This window comes from Miniopterus natalensis, chromosome 12 (genome assembly GCF_054644295.1).
Source record: "Miniopterus natalensis isolate mMinNat1 chromosome 12, mMinNat1.hap1, whole genome shotgun sequence".
NCBI lineage: Eukaryota > Metazoa > Chordata > Mammalia > Chiroptera > Miniopteridae > Miniopterus > Miniopterus natalensis.
Genome location: NC_142092.1, coordinates 34868100 through 34885475, shown reverse-complemented (window position 1 = coordinate 34885475; position 17376 = coordinate 34868100). Strand labels below are relative to the sequence as shown.

Genomic DNA, 17376 nt, shown 5'->3' with positions numbered 1-17376 from the left:
CACTGCCATGGTATGTTGTGTTGTTAATATGGAAGTAAGCAATGGAGAAATATTAGAAATAATGCTGAAAAAATTAAAACCATAAATATGTAACACAATAGCTAAAGACTTGTGCACTCGGAGAATAATCCTGCAGCCTATATTTCTGCCTATGGGGAAATTAGTCTTTCGAGTTCTGTGAGTTTTTAATTATATCTTCAACTTCCTCTTGTTTCGAGATGGAACCAAATTCCATGTAGATAGGGAAATGGGCTTGAATTGCATTTTTAAATAACATATTTGTTTCCTTGTGTTTTTTTCTGATTATAAACCATCATGCTAAAAAGTATAAAGAGGAAGAAAATCACCTACAATCTCACCATTCAATGGCCAACTTTAGCAGCATTTTGAAAGTTTCTTCAGTTTTTTCCTCTATATTTTTACATTAGATAAAATAAATGTTCAATTTTGTACCTTAATGTTTTTCTTAACCTTAAGATTTATAAGACACTAAGAGCTATTTATGGATGTTATAAAGGCTGCAATAATCTCACAATATGATTACAGCATATTCAATTAGTACTATTTCTAATACTAAAACATTAGGCACTTTGCAAATTTTGCCATTATAAATAATCCAGTGATGAGTGTCTTGTACTTTAAATTCTTAGAGGAAATTTCTTAGAAGGAGAATTATCAGGTCAAATAGTATCTTGACACATAGTATCTTTCCAGGAAGATTAAAACAATTTACAATTTGTCTGGCAACAGATAAAAAAACCCATGTCTCCCTGGCCAGGTAGCTCAGTTGGTTGGAGCATCACCTTGTCCACCATAAAGGTTGTGGGTTAGATTCCCCAGCAGGGCACATACCTGGGTTGCAGATTTGATCCCCAATTGGGGTGCACAGGAAGCAGCTGATTGGTTTCTCATTCTCTCTCTTCCTCTCTCTCTAAATTCAATTTAAAAATCATATCCTCAGGTGAAGATTAAAAAAAACCTCACCCCACTGAGTATTACATTTATAAATTTAATTTATAATTAATTTCATTTTCCAGTCCTCTACAATGGCAGTTATTCCATTTTATTTGAGATTTCTGTTTATCTTTGAATGTATATTTAAAAAAATTAATGGCTGAAATCTCTCATGAGTTGCAGTCAGATGGCAGCTGGAGTTGGAGTCCAGGCTCCGGTAGGCTGGATGCCAGGACAGCTTCTTCATTCACAAGTCAAGCTCAGCAGAGCTTCTCCTCCCGGCCCCTCCCTCCAGCACAGGAGCCCGGGCTCCAAAAGTTGGAAGCAGTCTTCTTATAAGCTAGGCCTAGATCTGGCGCAGGGTCACTCTTGCCATGTTCTGTTGATCAAATCAAGGACCTGATAGTCCAGATTCAAAGGGCAGAGAGACATTCACATCTTGTTGGGCAAGTGGACTGTGCAAACAGGAAGTCCCACCATTTTTGGAGACAATCTACCACATCTTCTCTATTGATCTTTACTAATCTAAACTTTTCCTCATGAAAGTGTTTTAAATTTGTGTTGCATAGTAATTTGTATGCTTTTCTCTTTTATAGTTTACTAACCAGTTAGTGCTAATATGAAGGAAAGATACCGTTTTTCATATGCTAATTTTGTATTAACTCACCTTATTAAATGGTCTTATTTATTTTAATTCTCAGTTTAATATCTTGGTTCTCCTAAGAAGATAATCTTAAAACAAAGATAATTTTTTCTTCTCTTTTTCAATAATCAAATCTCCTATCTATTGTACTGGTTAAGTCTTCTAGACCAAGGCTAGTAAGATGCAGCCTTGTTCTGTTTCTGTTCTATGATTTTTTAAGTGCAAGTATATTAAAGTTATAAATTGGACATATTTTATCAACATACACATTTCCCAGAACTAAATTAAGTCACTTACTTTTGTGTCAACGCAATACAGATGAATAGAAAGGTAGGTTCCTATTCCAGATAAATTCAGGGACAGGGGTAATAAAACAAAATGAAGGAGAAACCAACGAATGTGTTTTGGACACTGTAATATCTTCTCCCTGAAATCTGTAAACATCTAAAAATATATCATAACCATAAAACATTTTATTGACTCCCTCAAATAGAAAATATCTCTAAATAAATGTAAAATATCATAAATCTCAGCAATTTGCCCTTTCTTCCCAAGCCTGACTGTTTACACTAGATGTGAAGAATCATTTTATGTCATAAACAAGTATTAGGATGTGGCTTGTCTGCCCTCTTATACTCACAAGTGGCTGATAATCATATGGTGGAGCGTAGCTTTCAGCGTATGTCGTCAGTGCCCACCTAAGAGCAATAAGTCAATATTTGAGTAAAGAATGACTTCAAAGACAAATATATTTAAAAATTTTAGTGGTATATATTTTACATAGAATAAAAACATTCCAAGAAGGATTGACCCTAATAAAAAATTTTAAACCTACCACACTCAGCCTTGTTTACAGTGTTACCTACCACCAGTAGGGTGCCCTTCTTTCACTACTTCCAATTCAGCGCCACCCACCACTCCCCTGTCCTAAGGATGTGCTACCAATCCCAAGCCCTGAGCTCAGGGGCATTCCAGACTTTTGGGATTCTCCTTACCACCCATTTTCTGCCCCTCAAACCTTTTTGATCCTACACCCCATGTTCTCTGCAAGATAACAGCTGAAAAGATAAGACAACCAAGAGGACCAAGATAACATAGCTTCCCCAACCTCCCTCGCATTAAACACAGAAGTGCAGATGAAATGCATCCTCTCTCCCCCAACTGTACATGCCCAGCGAAGCTCACAAGGGAAACCCTGAAGTCTGGAAATGAAGAGCACGCTCATTAGCATGGGAAGCCATAAGCTGATGTCTCAAGGAGAGGGCTGGAGTTTGATCTGGATATCAAAGGGCAGAAGACGTGGCCTCGGTTGGGTTCGCAGAAGGCAAAGAGCTAAACTCCTACTCACAGCCAGGAGTCTGCAAAGGCTGGACATCCATATAATAGAGGCCAAAAAAACCCCCTCCAGACACCAGTCTAGGGAAACTTGCCAGAAAGTTTCTTTCTGTTTGAAACAGGGTGGGGGCAAAATATTCTCCAATGAGAAATTAAAGCCCTTCCTAACAATATTAAGAAACCAGACGGTCAAAGAAACTCCTCTGGGGATTGCACACCTAAAAATATTGGGTACAAGGAAATTCAAACATTTTAATGCATGGCCGAGCTGGTGGGAAAGTAAGAGAGTTCAACAAATAAAAGAATTCCAAAACAACAAGAAAGTGTAACTCAGAACAGGTACTGGGCACAGTGCTAATTTTACCTGGTGATAATCACCAATTCCTGACAGGCTTTCAAGATGTGGTTTCCAGAGTCACAGCATTAGCATTATCTGGGAACTTGTTAAAGAAAGTCAAATACCGTCGTGTGCCACATAATGGCATTTCAGGGTCCCGTAAGATTATAACGGAGCTGAAAAATTCCTATAGCCTAGTGGTGCAGGAGTCGCCACAACACTCGGACACATTCCTCAGTCTTCGTGGCGAGGCTGGTGTAAACGAACCGACTGAACCGCTGGTTGCATGAAAGTATAGCACCTGCAATTATGTGGAGTACATAGTACTTGGTAACGATAATAAATGACTATGTTACTGGTTTGTGTATTTCCTATACTATACTTTTTACGGCTATTTTAATGTGTAGTCTTTCTGCTAGAATAAAAAGTTTTCTGTAAAGCAACCTGCCGTGTTAACTCGGGCAGCAGACTCACACATCTCCCGATTGCATCATTTTCTCTTGTGCTTGATTTGCTCTCATGGCGTTTTGTACAGGAACAGGCTTGCGTGCAGGTTTGCAGCCTAGGAGCAACAGTTATACCACACAGCGAGGTGTGCAGTAGGCTGTACCATCCAGGTGTAGGTGAGCACACTCCACTGTTAGCACAACAATGAAATCACCGAATGACGCATTTCTCAGAGTGTGTCTGCCCTTAAGCTGTGCGTGACTGTACGTCAGTCCCACCGCAGATCTACTGAATTAGAAACTCGGAGGGTGGGGCCCAGCAATCCGTGTCTTAACAAGCCCTCTAGGTGATTTCGATGCACACTAAAGTTTGAGTACTGGCAATCAAAAGAACAAAAATTAGAAGTGTAACTTTCAAACCAGCAAGTAGAAATTTTTTTTCCAAAAGAGGCCAACCTAATAGAAAGCAGGAAAGGAGAATAAAAGGAAGAAAGGAAAACCATTCCTGTTCACTAGGCAAATTAAAATCATAAAAATAAAATTAGATATCTCTGCAATCACAATGAAAGTAAAGGGGTTAAACCCAGCAGTGAAAGTATTTTCTCAGACTTAAATTGAACATCAAATTGTGTTATACAGTCCAACTCTATGCTTTTATACCTAAAATCATTTTCAAATAAGTTTGAAAGTAAAAAAATATAAAAAGATATATCACACAAATATTAACCAAAAGCAAGTTAGCATTCTTATATTAATATCATATATAATTGACTGAGTAAAAATTTATGAATTATAAAAAGTCACTAATTATTACCTACTGATTAAAGAAATAAGTCACCAAGAATATAATAAACCTAACAACACATAGAATGTGTAAAGGCAAAAATGACTTACAAAGATAAAATGACACAGGCATAGAGGAAAACTGCAAGACATTCTTAGATCCTTCGGTTCCTCAAATCCAAATTTCTACATACATCCTCCAAAACTATACAGATCAAGAGCAAAGCAAATAAAATAACACAATTTCCCATGCACACAGCATAACAGAGGGTAGAGAAGATGACCAACTTCAGTTTACATGTAGGTAGGAGAAGCGGGAGAACAATCCAGAGTGAGGAGGGCTAGATCTGGAGCCCAAGCTGGAGCAATTGGGCGGGGGGGGGGGGGGGGGGGGATTCCATGGAAGAGAGGAGAGAGTGGCAACTCCTAGTGGGGATGGAACACAGAGGACATGGACCCAGAAACAGAGCATCCTTCCTTGATGGGGAAAAATGGAGAGCAAGACTGAGACTAGAGGATTTGAACTCTGGCTTTCAAGAAAGAGGCTAGGAAAGTATGTAAGACCACAATGGCAGCCTTGGTAAGGTACTGCTTCCAGGGAGGTGGGGGTGTAGGGCAACTGGCAAAGTAAAGAAAAATAAGAAATCAAGCCCAGTAATTAAAGGTCCTAGAACCATCACTCCTCAAAAAAAATAAAATAAAAAAATGCCATTAATGACATAAAGTTCACTTCACTGTTCTAACAGAAGAGGGCACTCTTGAACTATGATATTGAGGAAACTGTCTAAACTTCTCACTCCCCCTCCATAGAATTTACCTGATTGCTGCTAGTCCAGGAAAATTAAACATATTTTAAATTTTAAAAAAGGGGGGAACATTACTATGAGAAGAAAACAGTAAATAAGAATTAAAACTAAGCTGCTGAAAATCCTCCCCCAAAACATTCCTAGTCAGAGAAGTCCTCTATCAGCCTTTCTAGCAAATGCAGTAAAACAAGAAACAGAAGCATAAGTATAATAACTGGAATGGAAGAAAAATATTTTCATTGTCCACAGATGATAAAATTGTCTACATTTAAAAATCCAAGATAATCTTCAAATCATAACAACAAGCAAGTTTCAGGAAGGTTGTTGGATACAGGATCAATACACAAAATAGTATACTCATATGTTAGCAATAAGAAATTAGAAATCATAATTAAAGTGAAAAAATTCCATTTATAACTGCAATAAAATCTCTAAGGTTCCTATAGGAATATATGTAACAAGATTTATAAGACATTTATGGAAAAAATACAAAATTTATTGAAGGACATAAAATAACTCCTTTGTTTATAGATGATGCCTCAATCACTATGTGCTACATATACATATATGTGTATATATATGTATACATGTGTGTGTGTATATATACACACATATATGTAATTTCTACAAAGTTTATAGTCTGACATTTTATATATAGGTACTGATTAAATTACAATTTAAAATTTCTACTGGTCAAAAGACACCGGGAGCAGTTAGAAGAGAAGCCATAGAGTAGAAGAAGGTATCATAAAATTAATCAAAACAAGATTAGTACCCAGAATAAAACATTCTCACATATCAATGAAAGACAGGATCCCACAGAAAAATGGACAAAGGCCCGGCCAGGGGTGGCTCAGCGGTTCAGCATCGACCTAGGATCCAGGATATGGCAGTTCAATCCCCGGCCAGGGCACATGCCCCGGTTCAGGCTCGATCCCCAGTGGGGGGCGTGCAGGAGGCAGAAGATCAGTGACGACTCTCTCACCATGGATGTTTCCCTCTCTCTCTCTCTCCTTCCCCCTTCCTCTCTCTGAAATCAATAAAGACATATTAAAAAAAAAAGAAGAGAAAAATGGACAAAGCCTATAAACAGTCAATTCACAGTAGGAAAACACAGATGGCTAATAAATATTTTAAGATAAATTCAGGCTTAAAATTCAGTCCTAAATTCAGTAATTAGTGAAATGCAAAGTAAAAAAATAATGAGGTACCATTTTATATCCATTAGGTTGATAAAAATAAAAAACCTCTATAAGGACATGAAAGGATGGGTATATTAATACTCTACTGGTGGTAGTATATTGCAAAATTGAAGATGCATATATCTTAATACCCAGAAATTCTACTTCTGAGCATAAATAAATCCTTGCATATATACTCAAGGAGACGGTATAAGGATACTCGGTGCCACCTTATGTGTGATGGTGAAAATCTGGCAGATAATTCCATCAATAGGGTGGACATATTGATGGCTATATAAGTCATGATAAGTCATTTCCCTAAAAAAAATGGGAAGCAAATTTTGTAAAAATGTTAACTTACGTCATAACCAGGTAATGAGTAGATAAACGGGTATTTGATAGTATTTCTATAAAAAGATAATAATCTTAAAATCCCTACCCTCGGAGGGGGCAAATGAAGACTACAGGAAGAGAACCCTGGAGGTTTTCTAGTCCTAATTCCAGCAGCCTCTGAAGCCCAACTCTTCCATGGACTTTCCCAGAGCTCCATGTGGTATTTCAATACTTTTTAAATAAACTCCCCTTTTGGCCCAAGATAATTTTAATTGTATGTCTGTCACAGCTGAAAGAGTCCTGACTATTATAATCAGGCAATCAGAGTCTGAGGCCATTGATTATTGTAATCATATAACTAACTCTGCTTGCTCTAATTCCAAACGCTCTGAACAACATTCTGATTATAGTTTGCCTTCCAATGTATGTTGGGGTTTTTTAAACTAAGAGAGAATGCTTTTATTAGGCGGACATAACTGGTGGGCTTGAACGTTTTCTCATTTTAAATGAACTAATAAGAATTCTGGATTTTCTTGAGAGTTTAAGAACCCCAATCAATCTTCATGAGTCAGACAAATTCTGAAGACGGAAATGTAAAACGGAAGACAGGATTCTAGTAACCTCCCCGATGATGCCATGCTGTGCGGACACGTGGACGTTGGGCAGCAGACTTTCACCCCGCACCACCCACAACTTGCCACACGTGCCCTCTTTAACCCGTAACGGCTGTAAGGCAGAGAACAACGAGGTATTCTGTAAGATGAGAAAGGAAGAGAAGCTTGACACTGAAGTTAGCATTGAAGCCACAGGACTTGTTGAAATACCTACACTTGCGCTGACACCAGGGGGAACTTGTGTGACTCTATGACATGATTCACTAAACCCTGCAGGATCGCAGTTCTCAAGCCTGGAAGAACTTTAAAGATCAATTGCTTCTTTCCTGTTTCTCGCGGAGGAGGCGCAGGTATTTTCTCTCCCGCTTCCCGGCAGCCAGAACCAGGGTGTGTGACATCTACTCAGCAAATAAGATGGTCCCACCTCGGAGTCGGAATCTGAGTGTGTGACTCGGAGAAGCAGAGAATGAGTGTGTAATTAATCCCATCGCTGGTGGCAGTAGATGCTGCATTCATTATTTAACACGAGGGCCATTATTTAGCCACATTACTTATGTAGCCACAGGGGGCCAAGGAGTCGACCGGGCTCTGTGTGGCAGGAGGAAAGGGGGAGCTTAGAACCACTCTAGGAAACTGTCTCATTCTTAACAGCACCCATCACTTAAAAATAAAGTACATTGTGCTGAAACGAATATCCCTGTTACTTCCTTGTCTTTCTACCTACTGAACCTGACAGTGTTCCACAGCTGCTGAGTGCCAGGCCTGTGTTTCGGAAATCAACTTCTAAAAGCTAGTGGCCAAGAGACAGAGAGGAAAGATAAAGTGGAGGACAATCTGAATCTGCTTTGACTCCTGATCCAAGCCAAGCCCTTGCTAAGTTCCTCAGCAGTGTGGAAGCAGCTCTCCCCTCCCATCAAGAACACAGAACTGTGAACCCAAAGGCTCTAGTCTCTGTTTACCACTAAATAGCCACTGGGCCTTGAGCAAATCGCTTAAACCCACTTCATCTTAATTCCCCCCATTAGTATCTGCTCCATCAATATTTATAGAATAGATGGACGGATTAATTAATTAATGAGGAATTGGACTCCTCGATTATCTCTGCTTTGATTTCCTCCTCTATACAATTAAGAAAACCTACCCAAATGGAGGAAGGGATAGTGGGTAATGTGTGTGAAAGCACTTGGAGGGATATGGAGCATCATATACATTTAAGCATGAAAGACAATGCACTATAGTGGTTAAGGGCAGACACTGCAGTCAGACCAGACAGGAGTTTCAAACCCAGTTCTGGTGCTTAAGTAGGGAAGGGCCTTTTGGAAAGTTACTTTACCTCTCTGAGCCCCCTTTTTTTTTCTTTTTCTTTTTTTTAACATGTTTTTATTGATTTTTAGTGATAGAAGGAGGGAAATGGAGAGAGATAAAAATATCAATGAGAGAGAAGCATCGACCAGCTGCCTCCTGCACACCCTGTGCTGGGGATCGAGCCCGCCAACCCGGGCATGTACCCTGACCGGGAATCAAACTGATGACCTCTTGGTGCGTGGGTCGGTGCTCAATCCACTGAGCCACACTGGCCAGGCTGAGGCCCTTTTCAATGGAGGTAGTTGCAGCATCCATTCTCAAAGAATGAGGAGTGAATAAAATAAAGCACATAGAGGCATTAACTCAGACACATAGTATGTGCTCACTAACACAAGAAGGGAAAACAGTGCTGTAATGATACTAATCAAACAGTGGAAGGACATGGTCCTTTTTGCATCTTAATTGGATTATTCAAGCCGCCCGGAGGAGAACGGATTGAAAGGAAGGCAGAGGAACTAGTTGGGATTCTTATATTAGCAACTGGGTCTGGATCGATGACCCCTCTCTTGCTCCAGTCTCAAATGCCAACCTATTTTCTTCCTCCCATATTTACTGCCTCAGGGAATGGCCCCATTAACCCCAGGTGTCTAAGCCAGAAGCCTGGGAATCAACCTTGAGTCTTCTTTATCCTAATAATTAATCAGTCATCAAGTAAATGTCTATTCCTTTCAATAAGTCTAAACTCTGAACCCTTCTCTCCCTCCACTACACCGCCAAAGATCCCACCTTTATTATGTCTTGCCTTGATTAGCTCAGGTCTTCTGATTGCAGTCTCAGTTGCCTACCTGCATTCTAAGCAGGTCATCCGGCACCATGCTTGAAAAGCTTTCACTGTCGCCTGCATGATAAAGTCCAAACTCCTTAACAGAGTTTTCAGGCCCTACTTGCTTTGTCCCCAATATCTCTTAGCTATTGTCACTGCACACTTGTACTTTGTGGAGCAGGCCCATGTCTCCCTTCCATGGCATATCCTTTATCTTCTGTCTATGGTGTCGTTCTCTCCTGTTGCTCTGGCCCACTCCTACTCAGCTCATGCATCACTTCTATCTTGAAGCCATTTATAACCTTCCAAATCTGCGGCATGTGCTCCCCTTGCATCCTGTGTTCACACTAGCACGTTGTAGAGTTGTTGGCTCATTCAACACCTATTTCAACCTCCCTTCTCTCTTGTTTTTCTCTACTCAGAAGTTAAAATGCTCTTGTAACCAATACCCTGTAGCCATGCCACAGTCTATTCAATAAATGAAGAATGAAGATCCTGAGGAGGGTTTCCCTTTCCCACTTCTTCCTCTCTAGGACAGATTGTTTGGGGGAGGCATGGCAACCATTTTGAGACTATGGGGATGAGAGCCATCTATTGAAGCTCATAGAGAAGAAAGACAAAAGGATCCTGTATCCTTGATAATATTGTTTAGGTTATTTGATTTCTCTGTGTTTTCGTTTCTCCCTCCACAGGATGCAGATAACGATGGACACTACTCACAGATTTTCGTAGGAGTAAATGAGTTAGTATACGGAAGACCCTTAGAATAGTGTCTGGCACATAATAAGCACCACATAGGCATTTGCTATTATTAGTATTACTCTTAAAGTTATAAGTTTCAGAAACCAACTCAAACTCAACTAAGAAAAAAACAAAAAAAGGAGAAAACATCAGCACGTACAAAAAGAATGTCATCAGAGCTCTTTTCCACACCTCTGCTTAGCTCCATTTACAGGTAGATGCTCCCCCCGCAGCAAGATGCCTCTGTAACCTCACACCTGGAGCACAAGAGAGCATCATTCCCCAACTCCAATAATCATCCTCGAGTGTTTTCTGATGGGCCCGGCTGGGTCATGTGCCCAACACTTGGGTTTGGGGGGAAGTAGGAGTGTGGGGGGAAATCAGCCCATCCATTATATGACCTAAGTGGATTTCATTGAGTGGGAGAGAGGGTGCTGTCCAAAAGAAAGCTGGACACACACAAACAAAAGGTCCTACAGTGAGTAAGATGGGGAGTCAAGCATTGGGTTCCCATCTGTCTCACTTTCATCCCAGGGTCGCTTCACCGCACCACTCTCCTCTTCACATTTCCTTTGTTGTCACCCTCCGTCACCATCATAACAGGTCAATTTTTTTTTAACTTTTTTTCTTCTGGAAAAATGTTCAACACCTGGGTGGTATTTTACCAAGAGATAACTCACCACACAAGTGACTGAGCAGGGAAAAAAGGTAAATGCCTTGCACTGTACTTTGAGAAAAAAAGAAAGAAAACCTCTGTTATTATTCACAGGCAGTCCCATTCCTCTGAAGAGTGCCAAAGGTTTTACAGATGCTAAATGCGCCCGTGAGAGGAATAAATTGAAGGGTTTAGACTGTGGCCTAAGCTTGCTACTACTGCTGCAAAGTAATCACTCCACACATATGGATAAGTGCTCTGTGCCAACAATGAAAACTTAACTGCCTGAACTACTTTTTGACCTCATTTAACTTGTCCACTTATGTACTGCAGATGTCTTTCTCCTTAGAATCATAAAAGTTTAGAGCAGGAAAGGACTTTACAGATCATTTGGTTCAATCTCCTCATTTTCCAGATGGAAACCGCAGTAGCCCAGAGGGTTATTAGCCAGCACAAGGTCACACAGAAGGTTTAGTGCAGGTCCAGAAGTAGAAACCACATCTCCTATGTTCCCATAACATGCCCTTTCTGAAAAACCACACTGTGTCCAAAAAGCTACACGGGATCCAAAACAATGTTAATTTCTTTCTTCCCCAGTCCTGTGGATCGCAGTAAGTGTTTGGATGAATTCTGGAAATGACACATTCATCATAAAATTTCAACAATATACACTAGTCACCACCGCCAGGAGGCAATGAAATTTGGTAAAAATAAAACAGAACACATTGGTTTGCACTGGCCTTGTAAGAGGTCTACCTTTTTATATCTTTCTGTCCTCTGGTAGGTGGTCAGCGTTCCTGGGCTGTCCTCAAACTGACCCAGGCTCCCATGGGCCTCCTTCTCACCCAGAAAATACTCTATGCCAGAACTGGCTTTCCCCTGTCAAAAAACTAACTTCTCTTGTAAACCATTATCCCAGGACCACACGCAGTTACATATGCATATTTAAATAAGAGCTTCGGAGAAATCAGATCTTAAAATTCTATTTATACTTGGATCTGCTTGATGTGGTTTTTGTTGTATTGTTTTGGTTTCTGGTTGTTTGTTTCATGGTCACAGCTGCAGTCTAGTTATTATACACAGAAAACCTTACTTAGAAGGAATCAGCTACAAGTGTCTTGTTCTATGGGTAAACCATAAAATGATTTTATAGTAGATAATCATATATCAAGGGACTTTCTGATAATTAGTGAGTTATTTTCCATGTCTCATAAAGAGTACTTCCAAATGAAGTGAGAGTTCCTTGAGGATTCTTGAGAGAAAGATAGGAAGGCCAAAAAAGACTCTTAAATTAGCTTACTAATTATATTCATGTTCCCATCCACTTTTCCTGTGTGTCTTAAAGAAAATGTGCCTCTCATTATTTTTCTACATCTTTAATGTCTCTATCCACGTAGTAAAAGCAAGGTATGTTAGAGCCTCCTTGCCTCTCACCCCTTCCATCACTGGCCAATGCCAATTCCTTGGAAACTCATTGCTGGAAATGCAACTAACTCAAGAGAAGCAATAGTTCTGGTTCTAGATGAGCTCAATTAGCCTCAAACTATGTAAATCTCATTTTTAAAGTTTAAGTCATTGCTATCACTTTTAGTTTCAACTTGACTACTCCCTATATTACAATTTAATTTTTTCTCTGCCTATGACTTATGTGGAAGGAATGTATCCACAGAACCCCTTTCTCTAGTTAGGGTCAGGAATGATAACTACAGTGGTGTCCAACATTCTAGTTGTTCTGGTTTTCAGTATGTTTCACTGAGATGTTGGCTGCCAATTTAAGGAGGAAAGGTGGTGTGTCTTCTTCACATTGGTTTAAAATGACGTAGGTAAGCTTTTGGTTAAGTTGTGAGAAAAGAAACAGACTGTCAAACGCCATCCCAGCATGATGGATGTTAACCTAAAAATTAATATAAATGCATCTGACTAATGTCTCCCTAATAAAAAAGCTAGACCTGTATTCTGATTTTGTTGTTGTTGTTGCTAAGAGGTTACTTGAGGTTTAAATTTACATTATGATTACAGCTTTCCTTTTATAAGTTAAAGCACATTATTTTGGTCCACTGAGCAAACTCATTCTTATTCATTGCCTTTTAAAGTTGACATTTAACTTCCACAGCTGTACAGTTGGCAAGAAGCAAAAGGATATTTAATATTCAAGAGGGCAGGTTCTAAAATACCACAGCATTCTATTGTATGGGATGTCCTATAATTAGTGTACATTAACTGAAAGAAAAAATTGCATATGAAATTAGGAGAGAATGGTTGAAGGTGCTCACGTATTTATTTCCTTGTTAATTCTCAGTAATCAAATAAAACAAGTAATTCTAGCCATTCAAACCAATAAGAGATGATTTTCTAAGAAACCATGTCTTCTCATGTATTTATTAGCATAGAAATAAGAAAAACTTTTGGTTCTACAGGCCTTGACTCCCTAAATCAAATAAGATAGGAATTAACCACACCCTTTCCTATTATAATTTGCTATTCATCATCAGAAATCATTTATTCATTCAAGAAAAAATTACTGTGCTTGTGTTGTAGGTCAGGCTCTCTGTGAGGCGCTAGGGATAGAGCTGAGACAGTCTTGCCTTTCAGAGCATTGACTTTAGAGCAAGAAAGACAAACAAGAATGCAATTAATTGCAACCCAGATAGATAGCGTTGGGATAAAAAGAAACACATGGCACTATGAATACCCACAAGGGACCAACCATGGGGGTTGAAGGTAGCAGGAGGAAGGGAAGCTCCTCTGGAGGAGGTAACATTTCAGGTGAGATTGATGACTTCGGAGTTAAGAATGAATGTACAGCTCCCATCTTGCTTCCTCAAAACGATCTACTAAAGCCACATTAAAGAGACTTTAAAAATAATAAATCCACAAGAACAGGGAAAACAGGAAAAGGGATGAGAGAAACAAATTTTGGAAGCTCAAGAGAAGATGGACAGGTAGTCTCTGACTTAGCAGAAAGCTGAGTCCTAAAGCAGCAAAGGAGGCCTCAGGGAGAGCTCTTTGAGAAGCAGTTAGAACTCCAGGCCCCAAATGCACTCCCCACTGCTGGGTCACTGGCAGTAGGAAGCTGGAAATTTATTCACTGGAAAGGGTAAAAGAGAAAGTCCTTGATCAAAAACGCGGTTCAGTGACCATACACAATGAAGGATTATTACTGATGTCCCAGCCAATTGCCCCACTGGCTCCAAGAACACAGACACCAGCCCTCCACCCTTCAGATGTGTGAGAGCTTCCCCTAGGGAATCTGACCAACCCACATGGAAAGACTAAAATACTGACACAAGGGTTTCTGCAAAAAAGGAAGGGAAAAAAGACCCACCCAGATAGATCCCTCCAGTGAAGCTCCAAGTCAACACGCCTCACTCACAGGCTCCAAGCTTCATCTCTTAATCCTGAGAAGAAAACAAAGGATTGATTCCCAGACACCCGAGGGAAGCCCCTAGCATGGAAGACAGATAACTACAAACAAATAAACAGAAACAGGGGAGCATTCTTGGAGAAAATAAGAGACTATTTGCATGGAGGAAAAATTAAAGAAAAACAAACTACCATTATAACATCTCCAGCTAGATAAGAGAAGCTATTGCAGTCACAAAACCAAAACATGGAGCCTATAAAAACAGAAGGATTCAGAAAACAAAAATTGTACTCAATAGTAGGGTTGGAGAAACAGAGAGCAAAGTTGATAGTAAAGACAAAAATAAAATAGAAAAGACAAGACAATTAGGGGACCAGGGCAAGCAATCCAACATCCAAATAAAGAACTTCAAAAAACAGAGAACAGAGAAAATGGAAGGTAAAAGTCATCAATGAAATAAATCAAGAATATTGCCCTGAACTGATAGATAGGAGTTTCTAGACTGAAAGGGTTCACCAAGTATCTGGCCCAGCTGACCAGCACAGCACTTACCATTCATGCATCAGTTACTCCTCTAATTGTTTTACATACATTAACTTGCTTAATCATGGCAATAACTCTATAAAATGGGTGCTTTGTAATTATCACCCCCATTTTACAGATAAAGAAACAGGTACAAAACATGCCCAAGGTCTTTAAGTAGAAGACCCAGGGTTTGAAGGCAGGTAATGTATGCCGGGAGTCTACCACACAATACGCAGGAGAGGGCACCACTGTGAAACTTCAGAATACACTACAGACAGTTCTAGCTGATTTTTTAAGCCAGGGGTATGTACTATTTTGATAGCGCATGCAGAGCCCGGCCCCTGATCAGCCACCTGAAGGGAAGCCCATGCAGGCTTCCTCCTCTCCAACACCCTGACCTGCAAACTCCAGTCCTACCAGAGGCTCTGAATTCTATTCCCACGTCCAGGCTCAGCAGGAACACTGCTCTCCCCTTGGGCTCACCTGCCTGTACCACAGCCAGAAAAACTTCTCTCGGGGGGTCGGGGGAGGGCGCGAGGAGCTTCACTGGTTGCTGCCTAACACTTGACAACAGTCACCTAATCTATTTTGCCCAGTTCTGCAGTTATTCACAGCAGGAGAGTAAATCTGAAACCAGCCCTTTTATACCCGCAGGTATTTTTATTTGACCCTCACATTTAAATAATTCTGGGCTCAAAATTCTTTCCTTCAATACTTTAATGTTACGCTCTTATATCCAGTGCTGCTGTTGGAAAATTAAAGTCAATTTGATTTTTATTATTTTGCCTCTGTTTTCTGCTGTTTCTTTTACTTCCCCAAATAGTAAAGCTTTAACTTTGTTCCATTGGTTTTAAATTCCTGCTCCGTTTGCTCTGGCAGGCCTGCTTCCTCTGGTATAGGTTCCCTACATCTCACTCTTCATGATGCTTTTGTTCTTTAGATGTGTTATCATTTTTCCAATTGAGGTGTCACCTGTATTACTCTTAAGACTATCAGTTGCCTCTGCTTTTGACAACTACATAGATAATCCGCGGAACAGGGAGGCTAAGTTGGTGAGTATGGGAAAGACGAGTTGAGTGGTGCCACTGCAGTTTGCTGGGCTTAACTACACTTGCTTTCCCTGCCATTTTTTTGTCCTAAAGATGCACAGCCCAGTTCTTTTATATCTGAGGCTGCTTTCTCTAATGGAAGTTGAGGAGACAACTCAGGGTCCTACTGACTATCTGTGGCTACATTACAGATCTCAATGCTGAGATCAGTGCTTTAGGGAGGTAAGCTGCTGGCATCAAATTATTATGTAGAACCTTGGCTGTCTCATTTTCTGCCATGGACTAAAAACAGCAGTCAAAGTCCGTGTGGAAATCCAGCTTTGAGCATATATAATCCAAGTTTTCAAACACGACAGACAAGATTCTTTCATCTCCTGTCTAAGCCTGGCCCAACGAGATCACAGCTCCCTCCCTGGACTGGCCTACAACTCCATCTAGAGACTTCACGTCTTGCCTTCTCCCTTCTCTTCCCCTCCCATCCCCTAGGCTTCTCCTACTCTAGTCCTTTATTTTCTTGAGAGTTTCTCAGCATTTTGATAGAGTTGTCAAAGTCTGCCTCTGGATTCATTATGTTTTCCCATGTCTTTGCTGGAAATTCCAGACTTCAGTGTAGAGAAGGGGGCCAGCAGGATGTTTTTAGCTTATCACCTTGATGGAAGCCAGAGGCCCACTCTCTTCAAGGATCATCCTTGGGATACTCCTTGTGGACCTTTCAGCCCACTTAGAGCTGTTACAGGCTGTGGGGGATACAGGCCAGGCCAGTCTTGTTGATGAAATCAAAGTTAGAACCCACAGGGTTAGAATACCTGGACAGAATTACAACAGGAGACTGCGAAATGGGGTGAGACTCCCCAACCCTCTCCACCTCAGGCAGACTCAGCAAATTAGCTTCTTTCTGATGCCACACAGTTTTCAAAGGAAGAAAAAACATTTAAATTGCTAGTCCTAATGACACACATTCATATCTCCCTAATGCACAATTCAATAGTTAGAATTTTGTCATGCTTGTAAGCACCTGTATCTCCACATCATTTATATCTATATCATTACAGAAATTATGAAAGTTTGTATTCTTTATAAAGATGAGTGGAAAGGGAATTTCTTTTCTGTAGTAACAAGTCATGCCACCTCCAAAATAAATTTATTTTATTGGCAAAGTCTCTTGCTCTACAGTCGATTCTCTTTATTTGGGGTGATGTCCTATAAAGTCACCACAAACACTGAAGGAGCAAATGCTGAACCACTGCTCCCTGGAGAAATAGGAGGTTAGATCCTCAAGAGCCTCTGGTTATAATATTTTCATCAACTAACCAATAGATAACTGGCTTTATGTGTGTTTCTGTTTAAAAATACCTTATTTAATATATATTGTTAACTCATGAACACTGGACTCACAGTCACCAGCATTATAACTCATGCCTGAAGGAAACTTAATCTAACACACCTTTTCTCTTCACATCACAGCCTGTCGTGCTTAGGAAT

The 17376-nt window shown here is 40.2% G+C and overlaps 1 protein-coding gene across 5 annotated transcripts in view; it reads right to left on the bottom strand.

The window, feature by feature from the left end:
- CFAP95 (cilia and flagella associated protein 95) overlaps positions 1–17376 on the bottom strand; it is a 274652-nt gene that overhangs the window by 65132 nt on the left and 192144 nt on the right. For 3 of the 5 annotated variants that reach the window (XR_015715406.1, XM_016214269.2, XM_087822698.1), the window contains exon 5: positions 2238–2295. The exons of the other annotated variants lie outside the window; for them this stretch is intronic. Coding sequence is in view for 2 of the 3 variants with exons in the window: in XM_016214269.2 (XP_016069755.1) it covers positions 2238–2295 (58 nt within the window). In the remaining variant the exon portion in view is untranslated. The remainder of the gene's footprint in view (positions 1–2237; positions 2296–17376) is intronic. 5 annotated transcript variants of the gene reach the window in all.